General features: G+C 40.2%; 1 protein-coding gene across 1 annotated transcript; it reads right to left on the bottom strand.

Annotated features, from left to right (window-relative positions):
- Positions 1-4,485: 4,485 nt before the first annotated feature.
- Positions 4,486-6,485, bottom strand: LOC106568373 (C3a anaphylatoxin chemotactic receptor-like). Its single transcript, XM_014138665.2, has 2 exons — positions 6,353-6,485; positions 4,486-5,961 (listed from the first exon to the last, which is right to left on the bottom strand). Exon 2 carries the CDS (start codon positions 5,952-5,954, stop codon positions 4,953-4,955), a length of 1,002 nt encoding a protein of 333 aa, XP_013994140.2. The 5' UTR covers positions 5,955-5,961; positions 6,353-6,485; the 3' UTR covers positions 4,486-4,952.
- Between the last annotated feature and the right edge of the window lie 12,272 nt (positions 6,486-18,757).

Genomic DNA, 18,757 nt, shown 5'->3' with positions numbered 1-18,757 from the left:
CAGGACAATAGGCAAGCAGCTTGGTGAGAAGGCAACAACTGTTGGCGCAATTATTAGAAAATGGAAGAAGTTCAAGATGATGGTCAATCACCCTCGGTCTGGGGCTCCATGCAAGATCTCACCTCGTGGGGCATCAATGATCATGAGGAAGGGGAGGGATCAGCCCAGAACTACACGGCAGGACCTGGTCAATGACCTGAAGAAAGCTGGGACCACAGTCTCAAAGAATACCATTAGTAACACACTACACCGTCATGGATTAAAATCCTGCAGCGCACGCAAGGTCCCCCTGCTGAAGCCAGCGCATGTCCAGGCCCATCTGAAGTTTGCCAATGACCATCTGGATGATCCAGAGGACGAATGGGAGAAGGTCATGTGGTCTGATGAGACAAAAATAGAGCTTTTTGGTCTAAACTCCACTCGCCGTGTTTGGAGGAAGAAGAAGGATGAGAACAACCCCAAGAACAACATCCCAACTGTGAAGCATGGAGGTGGAAACATCATTCTTTGGGGATGCTTTTCTGCAAAGGGGACAGGACGACTGCACCGTATTGAGGGGAGGATGGATGGGGTCATGTATCGCGAGATCTTGGCCAACAACCTCCTTCCCTCAGTAAGAGCATTGAAGATGGGTCGTGGCTGGGTCTTCCAGCATGACAACAACCCAAAACACACAGCCAGGGCAACTAAGGAGTGGCTCCATAAGAAGCATCTCAAGGTCCTGGAGTGGGCTAGCCAGTCTCCAGACCTGAACCCAATAGAAAATCTTTGGAGGGAGCTGAAAGTCAGTATTGCCCAGCGACAGCCCCGAAACCTGAAGGATCTGGAGAAGGTCTGTATGGAGAAGTGGGCCAAAATCCCTGCTGCAGTGTGTGCAAACCTGGTCAAGAACTACAGGAAACGTATGATCTCTGTAATTGCAAACAAAGGTTTCTGTACCAAATATTAAGTTCTGCTTTTCTGATGTATCAAATACTTATGTCATGCAATATAATGCAAATGAATTACTTAAAAATCATACAATGTGATTTTCTGGATTTTTGTTTTAGATTCCCGTCTCTCACAGTTGAAGTGTTCCTATGATAAAAATTACAGACCTCTACATGCTTTGTAAGTAGGAAAACCTGCAAAATCGGCAGTGTATCAAATACTTGTTCTCCCCACTGTATAGTGAAACATTATCCTTTTTAGATCAAACTGTGCTAAATATATTCCGTTTGACAAATAACTGATTAAAGGTCTACAGTAGCCTCAGCAGCACTCTCTGTGGTACTACCATGGTGTAGCTAGCTAATTTAGCCTACTCAAACAGGGAGGAATGCTTTTTATGTTAGCTAGCTGGCTAAGGCTATCCAACTCTTCCAAGTCAAGGCAAGCTTTCAATTTTATTAATTTATTGCCACCGGGGCCCGCCGGTGTAACTGCTAAACTGCTTGCTGTACACTGTACTACATGATTGTAGCGGGTTTACTAACGCGTTTGTTCTAGTAGCTATGTTTACTATGACGTTAGCTAATATGTTGACAACAATTGAATGTTGGCTGTGTGTAGCGGTTAGCCGTTACGGTATGAAGGTTTGGCTAGGAGAGTTTTTTTTCGCCTGGTCACAGACAGTTGTTGAGTTGTGCAACGAAATCCACTAGCCAAGGGAAAAGGTGAGAGGAGAAGAGCACATAGATGCAAGAAGGAATTATACAATGAGCAAAGTGATGATGCTATTTGTATCTGGCTGTTATTAAAGTGAACTGTGTGTGCGGGTGATCAGGGGAAAAATCTTAAATGGAAGCAAACGGAACAGAACAGGGATTGCCCTACCTACATTTTGTCCATTAAACTCTTGTTTTGGTTCCATAACGGAACATTTTGCAACTGTTTGGACTAATGATTACACCCTAGATCAGCTAGATGCAGGCAAAAGTGTGCAAGGCGATATTGAATGTGTCACTCACTGTCTGTCAGCCTGATTAGTCCAATTTGTCCCTCAACTTTCATTTGTAAGCTAGGTTGTAGCAACCTCATGATGGGTATTGTCACGCCCTGATTTGTTTCACCTGTCCTTGTGCTTGTCTCCACCCCCCTCCGATCCAATTCCTGCTGGTTGAGTCTCCGCAGGTTCCCGTGGTATTGGGATTCTCTTGGCTTCAGCGACACAATACTGGTGCCATCGTGGGCTGGAGCCCGTCCTGCCACAATCATTGCCTGAAGTCAGCAATGCCTGCCCCGTGACGTCTTCCTGGGGCCACTTCGCTTCCGCAGCACCAAACGGTATCCAAGAAGGTCAAGCCTGAGGCGCTGGCACACCGCTTTAGTGGCGCGGCTACACCCCCGGAAGCCCGAGACCTTTCCCCTCCCCGCTCCAAGATCATTAGCCCCTCTGTTGTTCATCCTCTGTTGCCCCATACCCTCCATATTTTTCCTACCTTTTCTGTGTCTAGAGTTAATACCGTGTTTGACTGCCCCTTGTCTCCTGTTTCCAGGTGAGATGCCTCCTGAAGGTTCGACCTCGGGGCAGGGGATTCCGGTACCTGGTTGACTGGGAGGGTTATGGCCCGGAGGAGAGGTTCTGGGTCTCCGCTAGGGACATCCTGGACCCAGGCCTCAACTATAAAAAGGGTAATTCAAAAAGACTTGTGGCATTTTAGTTTTTCATGGACAAATAATTCAAAATTGACTGTGAAGTTTCAATTTAAAAAAATATTTAACCTTTAAGATTAATTAAGTTACCTTAAGATGATTTGGACATGACGCACGTTATGACATGACGCACGGAAAATGCTAATATCTTGGATATTGACTTGAATTGTTTGGTGCCACAAACACTTAAAAGTTGTAATTTGGAGATAGTGGACTGGTAAACAAGACCAAAGCATGATTTGCTGTATTACCTTGTCCATATTCTGCTTACAGGGTAAGGAAACCAATATGCAATTTTGTAATTTGGGCGAACTATGCCTTTAACTTGTTCATGAAATGGTTGAAAAGATATCTATTCTATTCTATGAAATGTTGGTAGAAAACAGGGCCCTTAACAGAAATATACACTCATCAATACACATGTAGCAAAACTTGGTGCACTAACTGTAAGTCACTCTGGATAAGAACGTCTGATAAATGACAAAAATGTAAAGTGTGAATGTTCAGTATTTTAGTGATGAGGTGTTCTTATCATCACACTTCTATTCTGAGACCTATCAGAATGAAACCACTCATTTGATAAAAAGGTTTCAGAGGTTTCTTGGAAAAGGTATCCGTTTCAAACTGTTTGTTCCTTTTCCTGAGTGGAGCAGTGGTTGTCTAAGAGTGAATTGAGCTTTGTATTTACAGAATAGCAATGCATTTATGTGCATTGAGCGTGGAAAATGCACTCTACAGAAATAATAATAATTATAATTATTGTTCAGGATGTCCTTTGTTTGCATTTGTGAGAATAAGAGACAAGAGAATTGTGTTTGCTTTTTGTTATTTGTTTGACGTTTAAAATAAGAAATAGAAATATAATTACTAGAACAGACATTCCATTAAGTGTACTGTCAAATTGCAGTGGTGTGAGGGACTTTGTCCATTCTAGTTGTACTATTTTTATGGCTCCTACATTGTTTAGGAGGAATGTAACACAAGGTCTGTGTCTACACAGGCAGCCCATTTCTGATCTTTTTTTCCACTAATTGATCTTTGGCCTAATCAAATCCGATTTATTTTCAAAATGTATTTTTCAGAGCTGATTTGATTGGTTAAAAGACCAATTACTGAAAAAAATATCAGAATTGGTCTGCCTGTGTAAATGCAGTCATAGAGGCTAGAAGGGTACTTAAAGGTGCAATCAGCGGTTGAAACAATTACAACGCGTGCACCCCACCCCTGTTTCTGTAAAAATATAAACGGGTGAGGCTAGACCACTCTCAAATTCAGACAGAGCTATGGATGCAAGGAATGAACATTATTGATTTCAACATTTTACTTTAACTAGGTTTTGAGGCTATTTGGTGTTTGTTTTCAAACATTGGAGTAAAAATGAGCTTATTTGGGGTTCTGATGGGGTACAACAGTTGAACTTAGCACGAGGCATACGTTGTATTCTTCAAGAATCAATGGGTACATATCATTCATTTATAAGTTCAAAAATGGATGTAGCAAATGCTAATTGCTCCTTTAAGTTCAAATGTACATTTCCATTTCCAAGCAGGGGATCAGATAATAGTTGACTTCCTCCTGTCCTAACTAAACTCCAGTCCACCCAATATGACAGTCATCACATAGCAGGAGATAACTTTGAGAAAATGAAGCTGTCAGCGAGAGAGTTCAGATTTTTCTGACATATAAATGAACCCAAGCTGTTGTCACAACACTTCAATATTTATGCAGTTACACAGTGATTTCTCTAGCATCATTAGTAAAGTTTATCATATGGGGTTAGTGTGGTGCTTATCATTGCTCTATAGCACCACTATGTGGCTTTAGTGGAGAACGTCTATGCCAACGAGCCAGTTGATCTTCAGACTGTTTATTTTTGAAAATGACAGATATTACAGTAAGCATGAGATGAATGTGTAAGTGGTGGATGGCTGTAAAAACATATTTTTTTTACTTGGAATGCCTTGATTAGAGTAATCTAGACATTGGCTCACAGTTCCTTTTCTACACACCAATAATAAAGAATATACAGTACCAGTCAAAAGTTTGGACACACCTACTCGTTCAAGGGTTTTTCTTTTTCTTTATTTTAAATTTGTTCTATATTGTAGAATAATAGTGAAGACATCAAAACTATGAAATAACACAGATGGAATCATGTAGTAGCCAAAAAAAGTGTTAAACAAATATATTTTATATTGAGATTCTTCAAAGTAGCCACCCTTTGCCTTGATGACAGCTTTGCACACTCTTGGCATTATCTATAACTTAAGTATGCTGTTTATGAATACGACCCAGGAGAGTTATCAGACATTTCGGACTCAGACCTGAGACACAGATGTGTGTGTTATGGCATCCTCACTGAAGACATTCTCAAATACTTTACGGAAAGAGACCCTGACCCTATCCTTGAAGTCCTGGCCCATAAACACATACAGGACAGGGTTGAGGCAGCTGTTGACGTAAGCCAGAGAGATGGCCAGGGGGTACCAATTCCAGGCTTCACCTGCCGAGGCAAACCTGCCATACCCAATCACCATACCTATGATGTGATAAGGCAGCCAGCACACAAAGAATGCTGCCACCACAGCCAGAATGAGCCAGAAGGTCCTCTGAGACTTGAAGCGAGCGCTGCTCACCCTCCTGCCGATGAGCAGGTAGCAGACAGCGATGACCGTCAGGGGAACGAGGAAGCCGAGGACCAGCCTGGGAACATGGGTGGCTTTGATGGCCAAAAAGAAGCCCCTAATGTTTTTTTCGCCAAGGGGGTGTACAGAGGTGCACATAATAATTTCGTCATTGTCGACACTATCGATGGTCCCATTATGAATCATGGTGGGGAGGCTGAGGAGCAAGGCCAGGACCCAGGCCAGACCACACAGCAACCAGGCCAGGCCGATGCTCCTGTGGTTCTGGGCCAAGACAGGCAGTATGACCAGGACAAAGCGGTCCAGGCTGATGAGAACCAGGGTGAAGACGCTGGCAAACATGTTGAGATACATGACAGAGGGGATAACCTTACACATAGTCTCTCCGAATGGCCAGTGTTGGTTCAGTATGACTTCAACCAATGAGAAGGGTATGGAGATACAGCAGAGGAGGTCTGCTACAGCCAGGTTTACAAACCAGACAGTGTTGACTGTCCTCTTCATCTTCACTCCAGCTATCCAGATGACAAAGGCGTTTCCTGGGATACCGAGGACACAGGTTATGCTGTAGATGACCATGGACACCACCCGTATGGACTGATTTACCTGCTCTGATTCATCAGTTTCAATGAACATGTCATAATAATCCTCAAAGTACTCCTCTGAGAAATTCATGTTGTCACTAGGGGAGGAATTGTTTGATACACAATGTCACTCATTGTACAACACACCATTTTCTAAATGTAATGTTTTAACTTAACTTAGCATTGCAGTAAGGGTTCTCAGTGAGGTCATTCTTATAACCAGTCATAATTAATGGCAATGGTCTTGCTGTTTATATACCATATGGCTGCATTAACTGAATGGAAATTCAAACATTAGCACTTTCAATGTGGAAAATGTTGGTCCTAGGTTTCTACTGTCATGAAACAGAGGGGGTGTCAAATCCTCTTCACAAAGTTAAACAAATATTAGAAAATAATACTATCAATTATTTTTCCCAAGTTAATTATTTAAAAGGAGCTACGTAAGAGCACACCTACAATTCAACTGAACATTTATATCACACTCACCTCTTCCTTCAGGTCTCTGTTCTGATTTTGTCACTTATCTTAAGGTTTTTGGTTTTTCAGGGATAGAACATGATAGGGAGGGGCAAAATCGATGGTACGTATGTGACAAAATGCGTGATAAAGTTAAAGAAAGAAGAAGTATTGAAAGTACCCGCTGGGCACACCACATCATTTCAACGTAGATAATTGGGTAATATTTGGTTGAGACAACTCAAAAAGACAGGCAAAAGTTAGCTGAATTTCCAATGAGTTATTACTATGCATTCAAACATCTAAATGCACAACCAAATTCCAATAGAAAAACAATGTCTGCTTGTCGATTAAGTTGTCAGCCAAATGTTTATCACTGCGCTTTCAACCATTTAAAAATACAGCAAAGTTCAAATGGGAATACAATGTCAGATATTTTGTTTATTTATACAATATATTATGTTATCCCTGTGCTTCATCTAATAGCAGAACCAAACTACCTGGATTGCAGTTGAGATTACATTAAAAGTACATGGTGAAAGTAATCAAAGCCATTGGAGATTCTGCACAGATTATTACAGCACTTGTGAAAATCTCCACAGACCTGCCTCAATCTATGCATGCTATCTTATACTCAAAATGTGGCCATGGATGTGTTACTCATTTTAAGGCTGAATGTTACATTTGTTTGTAAAATAGCCTAACTTTAGGCTATTTACTGTATTACAAAAGTAATATTGAATTGTGTTTGGTTGACAACGCAACCAAATATCAACATTTAAAGGAGACGTAGCCTACTGCTTGGATAGTTTCATCTGAGCCACTGGCTTGATCCCATTCATTAACTTTGATTTTTGGTTGAGTTGGAGATGTGGCTACAACATATCATTTGTTAACATGTCGACAAGTTATTAGGCTATTTATTGTATTCCAAAAGGGATATGGAATTGTGTCTACACAACCAAATATCAATATTTGAAGGAGATGTATCTCATTTGATATGCAGTGGTGTAAAGTACTTAAAGAGAAAAACTTTAAAGTACTACTTAAGTAGTTTTTCAGGGTATCTGTACTTTACTTGACTATTTATATTTTTGCAAACTTTTACTTTTACTTCACTACATTCCTAAAGAAAATGATGTACTTTTTACTCCATACATTTTCCCTGACACCCAAAAGTACTCGTTACCTTTTTTTATGCTTAGCAGGACAGCAAAATTGTCCAATTTACTCACTATCAAGAGAAGATCCTTATTTAATCCCTACTGTCTCTGATCTGGCGGACTCACGGACTCAGGAAACACAAATGCTTTGTTTGTAAATCATGTCAGAGTGTTTGAGTGTGCCCCTGGTTATCCGTAAATTAAAAAGATAAGCTTAATTAATATAAGGAATGTGAAACGATTTATATTTTTACTTTTACTTTTGATACTTTGTATATTTTAGCAATTACATTTACTTTTGATACTTAAGTATATTTAAAACCAAATACTTTTAGACTTTTACTCAAGTAGTATTTTACTGTTTGACTTTTACTTGAGTTTGTTTATTAAGATATCTTTACTTTTTCTCAAGTATGACAAATGGGTACTTTTTATGTGACAAACAAGCAAGTACAGTGTAGAAAATCATTGCAAACCATCTAAAACCATTGTGATATATCTTTTCAATAACCAAAACTATTGTATTTTCAGCTGTTTGAAGCTGGTGTATAAAACTGAAAGTTAAAAGAAGAAAAAACTACATTTAAGAATGGGAAGCATAGAAATTTCTAGGTGAATTTGGTCAGGTCTCCCAAAAATATACATATTGCAGCTTTAAAATAAGTTTGAATTAATTTAGTCCTATTCTTTAACCTAGATTTTTGGTGGAGATGGAGGCCTATGATTTCCTAATCCGGCCCTGGATACATCTCCTTCAAAAGTTGATATTTGGCTGCATTGACAACCAAACACAATCCAATATCACTAAATATCATTACATTTTAAATCAACCAGAACGTGAAACCTGAGGCCTATTGTCTGTTTAGTTCAATTCTGGTTTGAATTGACACAAGAGCTGTTGACGACTTTAAAATACCATTAGCATAATTGATGCGATATGAGTGATAAAGTATGGTCACATTTCATTTGCACTTTTAAACCTACCCTTAAGAATGACTTCGATAGCAACAGTGAATCTATTTAGGTGCTTCGCAAGAGTTCACCTAAAATGCAACTGAACATTTGCATCAAACTCAACTCTTCTTTCAGGTCTCTGTTCTGATTTTGCCACTTATCCTAAAGTTTTTTTGTTTCAGAGGAAAAATGTGATAGGGAGGGGCAAAAATCTATGGGAAGTAGGTGACAAAATGAGTAATAAAGTTCAAGAAAGAAGAAGTATTGAAAGTACCCATTCGGCAAACCACATAATTTCAACATGGATAATTATCACATTTTAGGAAAGACCCAGATGCAGATGAAGTAAGTAGTTTCGAAGTAATACAAGTTTATTACTAGAACAGGAGGCAGGCAAAACGACAGGTCAAGCAGAGGTCAGTAATCCAGATCAGAGTCCAAAAGGTACACAACAGCAGGCAGTCTCAGGGCAGGCAGAGGTCAATAATTCAGTGTGGTGGGACAAGGTACAGGACAGCAGGCAGAATGTTCAAAACTGGAAAAACTAGAAAACAGGAACTTTAGAAAAGCCAGGAGCAAGGGGAAAACCACTGGTAGGCTTTACGAACAAAACAAACTGGCAGCAGACAAACAGATAACACAGGTATAAATACACAGGGGATAATGATGGGAGACACCTGGTGGGGGGAGGAGACAAGCAGAAAGACAGGTGAAATAGATCAGGGTATGACAGGTAATACTTGGTTGAGACATTGATTAATGAGATTACAACCTATATACACCAACTCAAAAAGTTTACTGAATTTCCAATGTGTTATGACTATGACAACCATCTAAATGCACAACCAAATTCCAATGAAAAAACAATGTCTGTTTTGTGATTTAGTTGTCAGCCAAATGTCTATCACTGCGCTTTCAGCCATTTAAAAGTTCTCCACAGACCTGCCTTGACCTATGAATGCTATCTTTTACATGCCCACTTTATAGGATTACATAAGAAATGTATAGTTGTTTTGTTAACATTTCGACAAGTTATTAGGCTATTTATTGTAATCCAAAAGTGTTACTGAATTGTGTCTACACAACCAAATATCAATATTTGAAGGAGATGCATCTTCTGCTTGGATAGTTCCATCTGTGCCACTGACTAAGTCTGGCTTTAATTCTAGTTTGTCTACAAATTAATCCTTTGATATGCGGTGGTGTAAAGTACTTAAGTAAAAAATACTTTAAAGTAGTATTTAAGTAGTATTTTGGGGTATTTGTACTTTACTTTCCTATTTACATTCTTGCCAACTTTTACTTCACAACATTCCAAAAGAAAATGATGTACTTTTTTACATTTTTCATGCCTAGCAGGACAGGAAAATGGTCCAATTTACACACTAATTAAGAGAAGATCCCTGGTAATCCCTGCTGCCTCTGATCTGGTGGACTCATAAAACACAAATGCTTTGTTTGTAAATTATGTCTGAGTGTGCCCCCGGCTATCCGTAAATTAAAAAGATTTGCTTAATATAAGGAATTTGAAGCAATTTATACTTTTTCTTTTGATACTTTGTATATTTAACAATTATGTTTACTTCTGAAACTTAAGTATATTTAAAACCAAATATATTTAGACTTTTACTCAAGTAGTATTTTAGGGTGACTCACTTTTACTTGAGTCAGTTTCTACTAAGGTATCTTTACTTTTACTCAAGTATGACAATTGGGTACTTTTTCCACCACTGTTAATATGAGGTGTTCACGTCTCCAACTCAACCTAAATTCTAAAAAAAGAACAGGACTACCAGGATTTAAAAAAGAACAGGACATAGAACAAATCTACTGTTTTTTAGACATGCTTTCAATAAGAATGACAGAAGTCACATTTCTAGGTGAATTTCGTCGGGTCCCCCAAAAATGTACATACTGTATTGCAGCTTTAAATTACGTTTTGGTGGAGATGGAGGCCTATGATTTCCTAATCCAGCCCTGATACATCTCCTTCAAAAGTTTATATTTGGTTGCATTGACAACCAAACTGTAACAGGCGTCGTTGGGAAGAGACCAAGGTGCAGCGTGGAATTTGTTCATCTTTGTAATTTAATGGAAAAATGAACACTTTACAAATAAACAAAACGACTGCCAACAGTTCTGTCAGGATAACTAGAACAAAACAGAAATTAGCCACCCACAAAATCCAAAGGAAAACAGGCTACCTAAGTATGGCTCCCAATCAGCTACAACGATGTACAGCTGTCCCTGACTGAGAGCCATACCAGGCCAAAACAAAGAAATACAAAACATAGAAAAAAGGACATAGAATGCCCACCCTAGTCACACCCTGGCCTAACCAAAATAGAGAATAAAACCCTCTCTATGGCCGGGGCGTGACACAAACACAATCCAATATCACTAAATATCATTACATTTGAAATCAACCAGAGCTCAAAACCCTAGGCCTATTGTGTATGTTTAGTTCTATTCTGGGTTGAATTGAAACAATAGCTTGTTGATGACATTGCATATGCCATATAGGCCTTAGTATAATTGATGAGATGTGAGTGATAAAGTATGGTCACATTTCATTTGCACTTTTGAACCTACCCTTTAGAATGACTTCAATAGCAACAGTGAATCTATTTAGTTTTGAAGTGGAGTTTTCGCAACAATCATTTTCACGATAGTACATTGGTAATAGTCAGTGACAAATATCATAGCTAAACAGGGTTTGGTTAAAACCCTGGATGGGAGACCAAAGGGTAGCTGTAGATGGATCACTTCTCCAGTAGGAGGTGCTGCCCAGCGTAGAGTTTATTTTCTGATAGTGGATATAGATCTGATGTTGTTTTAAAGGTAAAAATTCAACATATTTAATATTTAATTTAAACTGTTGAAATTTGGTTACCATGATGACATAATCCTGTGGTTGAAATGTCACCTTCAAAACAACAGTTGATTACTTTTTTCAAATCCAATGTATTTCCACGTAGATTCCACGTCACAATATGTTGACAATATACATTGAAACAATGTTGATTCAACCAGTTTGTGCCCATTAGTTAGAGTGTCACACCCTGGCCGAGAGGGATTGTGAATATACTCATCCTAATACCATGGTTTTGACTATCAATCAATCAATCAAATTGATTATATAAACCCCTTTTTACATCAGCAAAAATAACTTTACAGATACCCAGCTTAAAATCCCAAAGAGAAAGCAATGCAGAAGCACAGTGGCCAGGAAAAACTCTAGAACAAAGGAACCTAGGAAGAAACCTTGAGAGGAACCAGACTCATAAGTGTGGCCAGTCCTCTACTGGCTGTAACAGGTAGAGATTATGTGGCCATTAACTGGTTGCCTGACAATTCAAACTGAATTCTTCCGCTGCTCTGTTTGCTACATACGTCAGTCTGAGACTGCCATCGTTGAAGTCAGTTGTGGTGACGTCAAAATGAGGGGTGTTGTGCAAATGAAATTCATCAGCGATTGGATCATCTCTAAGCAATCCAAATATCAAAGCCAATGACACATTTTCAAAATGCTGCTTTACCCACGTGTTTTCTGGCTCAACCCATCGGTTTCTGGGACCAATCAGAACGGTTAGAATATGTTCACGTTTAGTGAAGGGCCAGGAGGTACTGGCTCATACTGACTCATTGTGGAGAAGACTGTGTGGTCCCATCTGGCTCAGTTGGTAGAGCATGGTGCTAGTATCACCAGGGTTGTGGGTTTGATTCCCACAGGGAAGCAGTATGAAAATGTGTTCTCTGGCTACTGTAAGTCACTCTGGATGAGAGTGTTTACTAAACTGTAAGAAACTAACGTGTGTGGTTTGGCTGGAGCAAGAAGTCAGGGTAGCCAGGCAAATTAAATGGTGGAAAATATATGAATACTATAGATAGATGAATACACATTGATACACAAACTTAGGGACATTTTTAGTCTTAGTGAGGATCTGTTCCCATCATCACACTTCCACTTTGAGGCATTTGAGAATAAAACCACTAATATTGATAAACAACAATGCATGTAAAAAGTTTCCGATGTGTCTGGGAAAATGTTTGTTCCTTTTTCAGAAAATTTACATTTTTTCTGAAAAAGGAACTAACATTTTAGAGGTCTATCACTTCTCCACTCAGAAAAAGGAACTAACATTTTCCAGGACACCTCAAACTTTTCACGTGCATTTTGATCTATTCAAATGAGTGGTTTTATTCTCACAAGCCTCAGAGTGGAACACATCCTCACTAAGACCGAACATCTATCAAATCAAATTGAATTTGTCACATGCACCGAATACAACAGGTAGACCTTACAGTGAAATTCATAATTACAAGCCCTTAACCAGCAATGCAGTTTTAAGAAAATACCTATAAAAAAAGTAAGAGATAAGAATAAAAAATAATTAAAGAGCAGCAGTAAATAACAATAGCGGGGCAATATACAGGGGGTACCGGTACAGAGTCAATGTCAATGTGCGGGGGCACCGGTGTCGAGGTCGGTAGTCAATTAGGCAGGTTACCTTAGTGTTCTTGGGCACAGGGACTATGGTGGTCTGCTTGAAACATGTTGGTATTACAGACCCAGACAGGGAGAGATTGAAAATGTCAGTGAATACACTTTCCAGTTGGTCAGAGCATGCTCGGAGTACATGTCCTGGTAATCCGTCTGGCCCTGCGGCCTTGTGAATGTTGACCTGTTTAAAGGTGTTACTCACCTCGGCTGCGTAGAGTGTTATCACACAGTCGTCTGGAACAGCTGATGCTCTCATGCATGTTTTAGTGTTACTTGCCTAGACGCGAGCATAGAAGTTAATTAGCTCATCTTGTAGGCTCGTGTCACTGGGCAGCTCTCGGCTGTGCTTCCCTTTGTAGTCTGTAATAGTTTGCAAGCCCTGCCACATCCGACGAGCGTCGGAGCCAATGTAGTACAATTCGATCTTAGTCTTGCATTGACGCTTTACCTGTTTGATGGTTCGTCGGAGGGCATAGTGGGATTTCTTATAAACTTCCGGGTTAGAGTCCTTCTCCTTGAAAGCGGCAGCTCTACCCTTTAGCTCACTGCGAATGTTGCCTGTAATCCATGGCTTCTGTTTGGGGTATGTACGTACAGTCACTGTGGGGACGACATCCTCGATGCACTTATTGATAAAGTGGTGTACTCAATGCCAGCGGAAGACTCCCTGAACATGTTCCAGTCTGATAGCAAAGCAGTCCTATAGTTTAGCATCTGCTTCATCTGACCACTTTTTTATGCTTCCTGCTTTAATTTTTGCTTGTAAGCAGGAATCAGGAGGATAGAATCATGGTCAGACTTGCCAAATGGAGGGCGAGGGAGAGCTTTGTACGCGTCTCTGTGTGTGGAGTAAAGGTGGTCATCAGTCATCAGTTTAATTAAACATTTTAAGAGTGAAGTGTGTTTTGAATTTACAGAATGTCAATGCATTTAGGGAGTCTGTTTTTGCAGTTTGTTTTAGAAGCTAGGCAAGAGAACAGTTTTTTCTTCCTTTCAGTTAGATGTGATGAAAAAAATGACTGAATTAGAATAAACGATCTCTGGTATACAGCATCCTCATGTGACTCTTTGTAAAATCATACATTATCAATGACCAATGACAGAAAGTAACAAAATGTGGAAAAGTCAAAGGGTCTGAATACTTTCCGAATGCGCTGTATTAGTGTTTTATTTTAAATTTTTACAAATGTTTGAATTTCTCCCACTTTGACAGTCAAGTATTTTGTGTAGATTGTTGACAAAAAAAATGACAATTAAATGCATTTTAATCCCACTTTGTAACACAACAAAATGTGTAAAAAGTCAACAGGTGTGAATACTTTCTGAAGGCACTGTATACTTTGTGTAGGCTTTATAGATGTTCCCCACCCCTTGGCTGCAACCCTTCTAATTTAGTGTACCCTGCACACACAACTCATGTGGAATTCCAGGTCTCTGGCAGCGTTTGGAACTGCCGATCTGTGGTCATGAACGCCAAGTTCATCTTAGCCTATTCTGCACTTCAGTCCCTTGACCTTTTGGCCCTGACTGACATGATCACCCCAGAGAACACTGCAACTCCTGCTGCTCTCTCTTAATCCGACTGAGTTTTTTCTCATAGTGTAATAGCATGTGGTGGCACAGGGCTACTCATTACTCCTAACTGGAGATGTTCTATTTTCTCCCTCTCTCACTTGTCCATCTCTTCATTTGTATTCCATGTTGTCACTGTCACATGTCCACTAAAGCTTAACATTGTTGTCATCTATAGCCCATCAGTTGCCCTTGGAGACTGATGTCAATGTGCTTGACACCTCGATAAGTTAATTTCCTGACGATAGCTCGCCACTCTTCGTACTTGGTGACGTCAACCTCCTGTCACGAACCATCCCGTAGCAAAAAGGGAGACAACGCGGAGATAAAGGAATAACAAAAATGTATTTATTAACTAAAGTAAACTATAAACAAGTAACAATGGTGTGTGTAGTCAGTAGTCAGTGAGTGGATGTGTCAATAGATGTAATAATGAGGGGTGTTGAGAGGTGCCAAAGCAAACAAACAGCCACAAAAATGCCACAACCAAAATCCAACAGTGTGTCTGCATGGAGAGAGTCTACTCAATGAATGGGGGAAAGCTGTACTATCCCCAGGACACATCCGAGCCCAAGTGTGTCCCATTTCGCTGATGACCTTCCGGCTCCGCCCACAGACATTCTATAAAGGAAAACAAGAGCAAAGAGAAAGAATTCGGCAGACAGAGTGGGAGGGTCGTCACGTCTGCCATTGTTACTTGCGAGAGGTCCCGGGTTCAGATCCCGGATGAGCCCCCACTTGTCACGAACTGGCTCATAGCCCGTAACAAGAGACAACGTGGAGATCAAGGACTAACAAAAATATATTTATTAACTAAAGTAAACTATAAACAAGTAACAATGGTGTGTGTAGTCAGTCATCTGCCTTCAATTAATTTCTTTCCCCTCCTTGCCTCATTTGACCTCACTTTTCGCAATCCCCTCCAACTCACAAGGCAAGTAATACGCTTGGCCTCATCTTTACTAGAGGCTGTTCGCCTACTAATCTCACTGCAACCCTCCAGTTCTCTGATCACTATTTTGTTTCCTTTTCTGTCTCCCTTTCCATCCCTAACCACTCAGGCCTTACTCAGGTGGTCATGCGCCGTCGCAATCTTCGCTCGCTCCCACTATTCTCTCCTATAATCTCTCCCTTTTTCTAAATCCTTCTCCCTCCTGTCTCCTGATTCTGCCTATTCAACCCTACTGTCCTCCCTGTCTGCATCCTATGACTTGCACTGTCCCCTTTCCTCCCTGCGTGCTCAGACCGCCCCTCCTGCTCCGTGGTTGAGTGACTCATTACAAGCTTCCAGAACAGGGCTGTGGGCAGCGGAGCGAAAATTCAGGAAAACTAAACTTATGGAGGACCTATTATCCTTTCACTCCCTCATCTTTACCTTCTCTTCCTCTGTATCTGCTACTAAAGCCACTTTCTAGGAAAAGATATGATAATTTAGTTGAAAGAAGTTGTTAAAATCTTAAAGAAGATAAGACACTTGATAGAGAAATGCACAGGGTAGCTAAGGATGAATGCCCCAGGGAGAATTGGACATGTGGAAAATGAAAGGGGGCAATCCTACAAGAGAAGGGCTGACATAAGGATAATTTACTAACCTTACCAAAGACATTGTTAAGAAATGCAGCAAAATTGATACATGGTTTGAGCCTTGTATAAAAAGGGGGAGTATGGTAGAGCAGGCGATAGAACAGGTTAGAATAATTACTTGAACAAAAACATTTTTGTACAATGTCCATTCCAACATATGGAAATGGACTTATTGAACTATTCCGAATGGAGGGGAAGAAGGGGTGTTTAAAAATAACAGATAAGCAAAGCAAATGGGTAGAAGCGTTCCCAACTTACTTGGTGGACATGATTATGGTAGCTAGAATATTAGGACAAGATATTATCCCTAGTGTTGATTTACTGGGATCTCGCTCTTTAAATGATGGATGACATTTTAGCTAATTAGGTAGAGCCTATAGAATGCCAGAGTTAGAGAGACCAGAACAGGTAGACATAAAAGTTGAAGAAATACTAGCAGAGCACATGAGAAGACTGTTTGTTAACCAAACCCGTATGTCCAAGATTGTGTCCAACAGGTGAATTACAGGAGAAGGTGATTCACTCAATCCAACTAGGAGACTGGGTGTGGATCCAGTCCCTGAGGAGAAAAAACTGGAAGCAGTCCCGTTGGGAAGGCCCATACCAGATGCTGTTAAAACATTGCCTTTGCCATTAGGAAAGCTGAGAGAGTCACTTGGGTCCACGTTACCCACTGCAAGAAGGTATGTACACATATGAGCACACACACAGAGTTAGGAGAAGAACCGAGAACCAATAAGGTCCGGGGGTTACCTCATTAACGAAGACTTCCTATCCCGACCACTCATCACTGTGTGTGCTCCTAGAGGTGTGAGTATGGGGTGGTACCAAGCAGAGAGACTTAAGGGCAGGAGGGGGTTGATGGTTTATGGGAAGAGTAGAAACTCTGAGCTGCATCAGTCTATTCTTTCTGATACATTCAGATCCACCACCTACTGGTACTAAACATAGGTTACCGTTGTCATTGAGAAGAAGTAAAAGATAAACTATATAATACACTGATGAGTGACATACAGAATAAGGAATCAAAGAAGATCAAGATGTAGAATTTAAGGTAAACATTAAACAATTTCCTGGGGAAGCAGACAACTGTACAGGAATTGGGGTTGGCCAGATTGAAGTACTTAGCCAAACCAACTAGGTTCACCTTAACCTCTTAGGGCTAGGGGGCAGTATTTACACCGCCGGATAAAAAAAAACGTACCCGATTTAATCTGGTTACTACTCCTACCCAGTAACTAGAATATGCATATACTTATTAGATATGGATAGAAAATACCCTAAAGTTTCTAAAACTGTTTGAATGGTGTCTGTGTATAACAGAACTCATATGGCAGGCAAAAACCTGAGAGACTCCTTTACAGGAAATGGCCTGTCTGACCATTTATTGGCTTTCTTTGACATCTCTTTCCAAAACAAAGGATCTCTGCGGTAACGTGACACTTCCCACGGCTCCAATAGGCTCTCAGAGCCCGGGAAAAAGCTGAATGTCGTCATTCCAGCCCCAGGCTGAAACACATTATCGCCTTTCTCAAGTGGCCGATCAGGGGACAGTGGGCTTAGGCGCGTGCACTGGCCGCCCCCGTCTTTCTGTTTTTTCCTCTGTTTACCGAAACGCAGATTCCCGGTCGGAATATTATCGCTTTTTTACGAGATAAATTGCATAAAAATTGATTTTGAACAGCGGTTGACATGCTTCGAAGTACGGTAATGGAATATTTAGAATTTTTTTGTCACGAATTGCGCCATGCTCGTAACCCTGATTTACCATTTCGGATAGTGTCTAGAACGCACGAACAAAACGCCGCTATTTGGATATAACGATGGATTATTTTGGACCAAACCAACATTTGTTATTGAAGTAGAAGTCCTGGGAGTGCATTCTGACGAAGAACACCAAAGGTAATAACATTTTTCTTATAGTAAATCTGATTTTGGTGAAGGCTAAACTTGCTGGGTGTCTAAATACCTAGCCCGTGATGGCTGGGCTATGTACTTAGAATATTGCAAAATGTGCTTTCATCAAAAAGCTATTTTAAAAATCGGACATCGAGTGTATAGAGGAGTTCTGTATCTATAATTCTTAAAATAATTATGCTTTTTGTGAACGTTTATCGTGAGTAATTTAGTAAATTGTTAGTAAATTCCCCGGAAGTTTGCGGGGGGTATGCTAGTTCTGAACGTCACATGCTAATGTAAAAAGCTGTTTTTATATATAAATATGAACTTGATTGAACAAAACATGCATGCATTGTATAACAAAATGTCCTAGGGTTGTCATCTGATGAAGATCAAAGGTTAGTGCTACATTTAGCTGTGGTTTGGGTTTATGTGACATATGCTAGCTTGAAAAATGGGTGTCTGATTATTTCTGGCTGGGTACTCTGCTGACATAATCTAATGTTTTTCTTTCGTTGTAAAGCCTTTTTGAAATCGGACAGTGTGGTTAGATTAACTAGAGTTGTCTTTAAATAGCTGTAAAATAGTCATGTGTTTGAGAAATTGAAGTAATAGCATTAAGGTATTTGAAAATCGCGCCACAGGATTCAACTGGCTGTTACGTAGGTGGGACGATTTGGTGCCACCTAGCCCAGAGAGGTAAACTCCTGATGAGCACCAGTGTCATAGATACAAGAATGGCACCGAGAACTAAGATGA

Source organism: Salmo salar, chromosome ssa13, assembly GCF_905237065.1.
Source record: "Salmo salar chromosome ssa13, Ssal_v3.1, whole genome shotgun sequence".
NCBI lineage: Eukaryota > Metazoa > Chordata > Actinopteri > Salmoniformes > Salmonidae > Salmo > Salmo salar.
This window is presented reverse-complemented; position numbering and strand designations above follow the sequence as displayed.

Bases quoted from the DNA above. Each gene is read 5' to 3' on its own strand.
- LOC106568373 (XM_014138665.2), bottom strand. From the start codon at position 5,954: ATGAATTTCTCAGAGGAGTACTTTGAGGATTATTATGACATGTTCATT.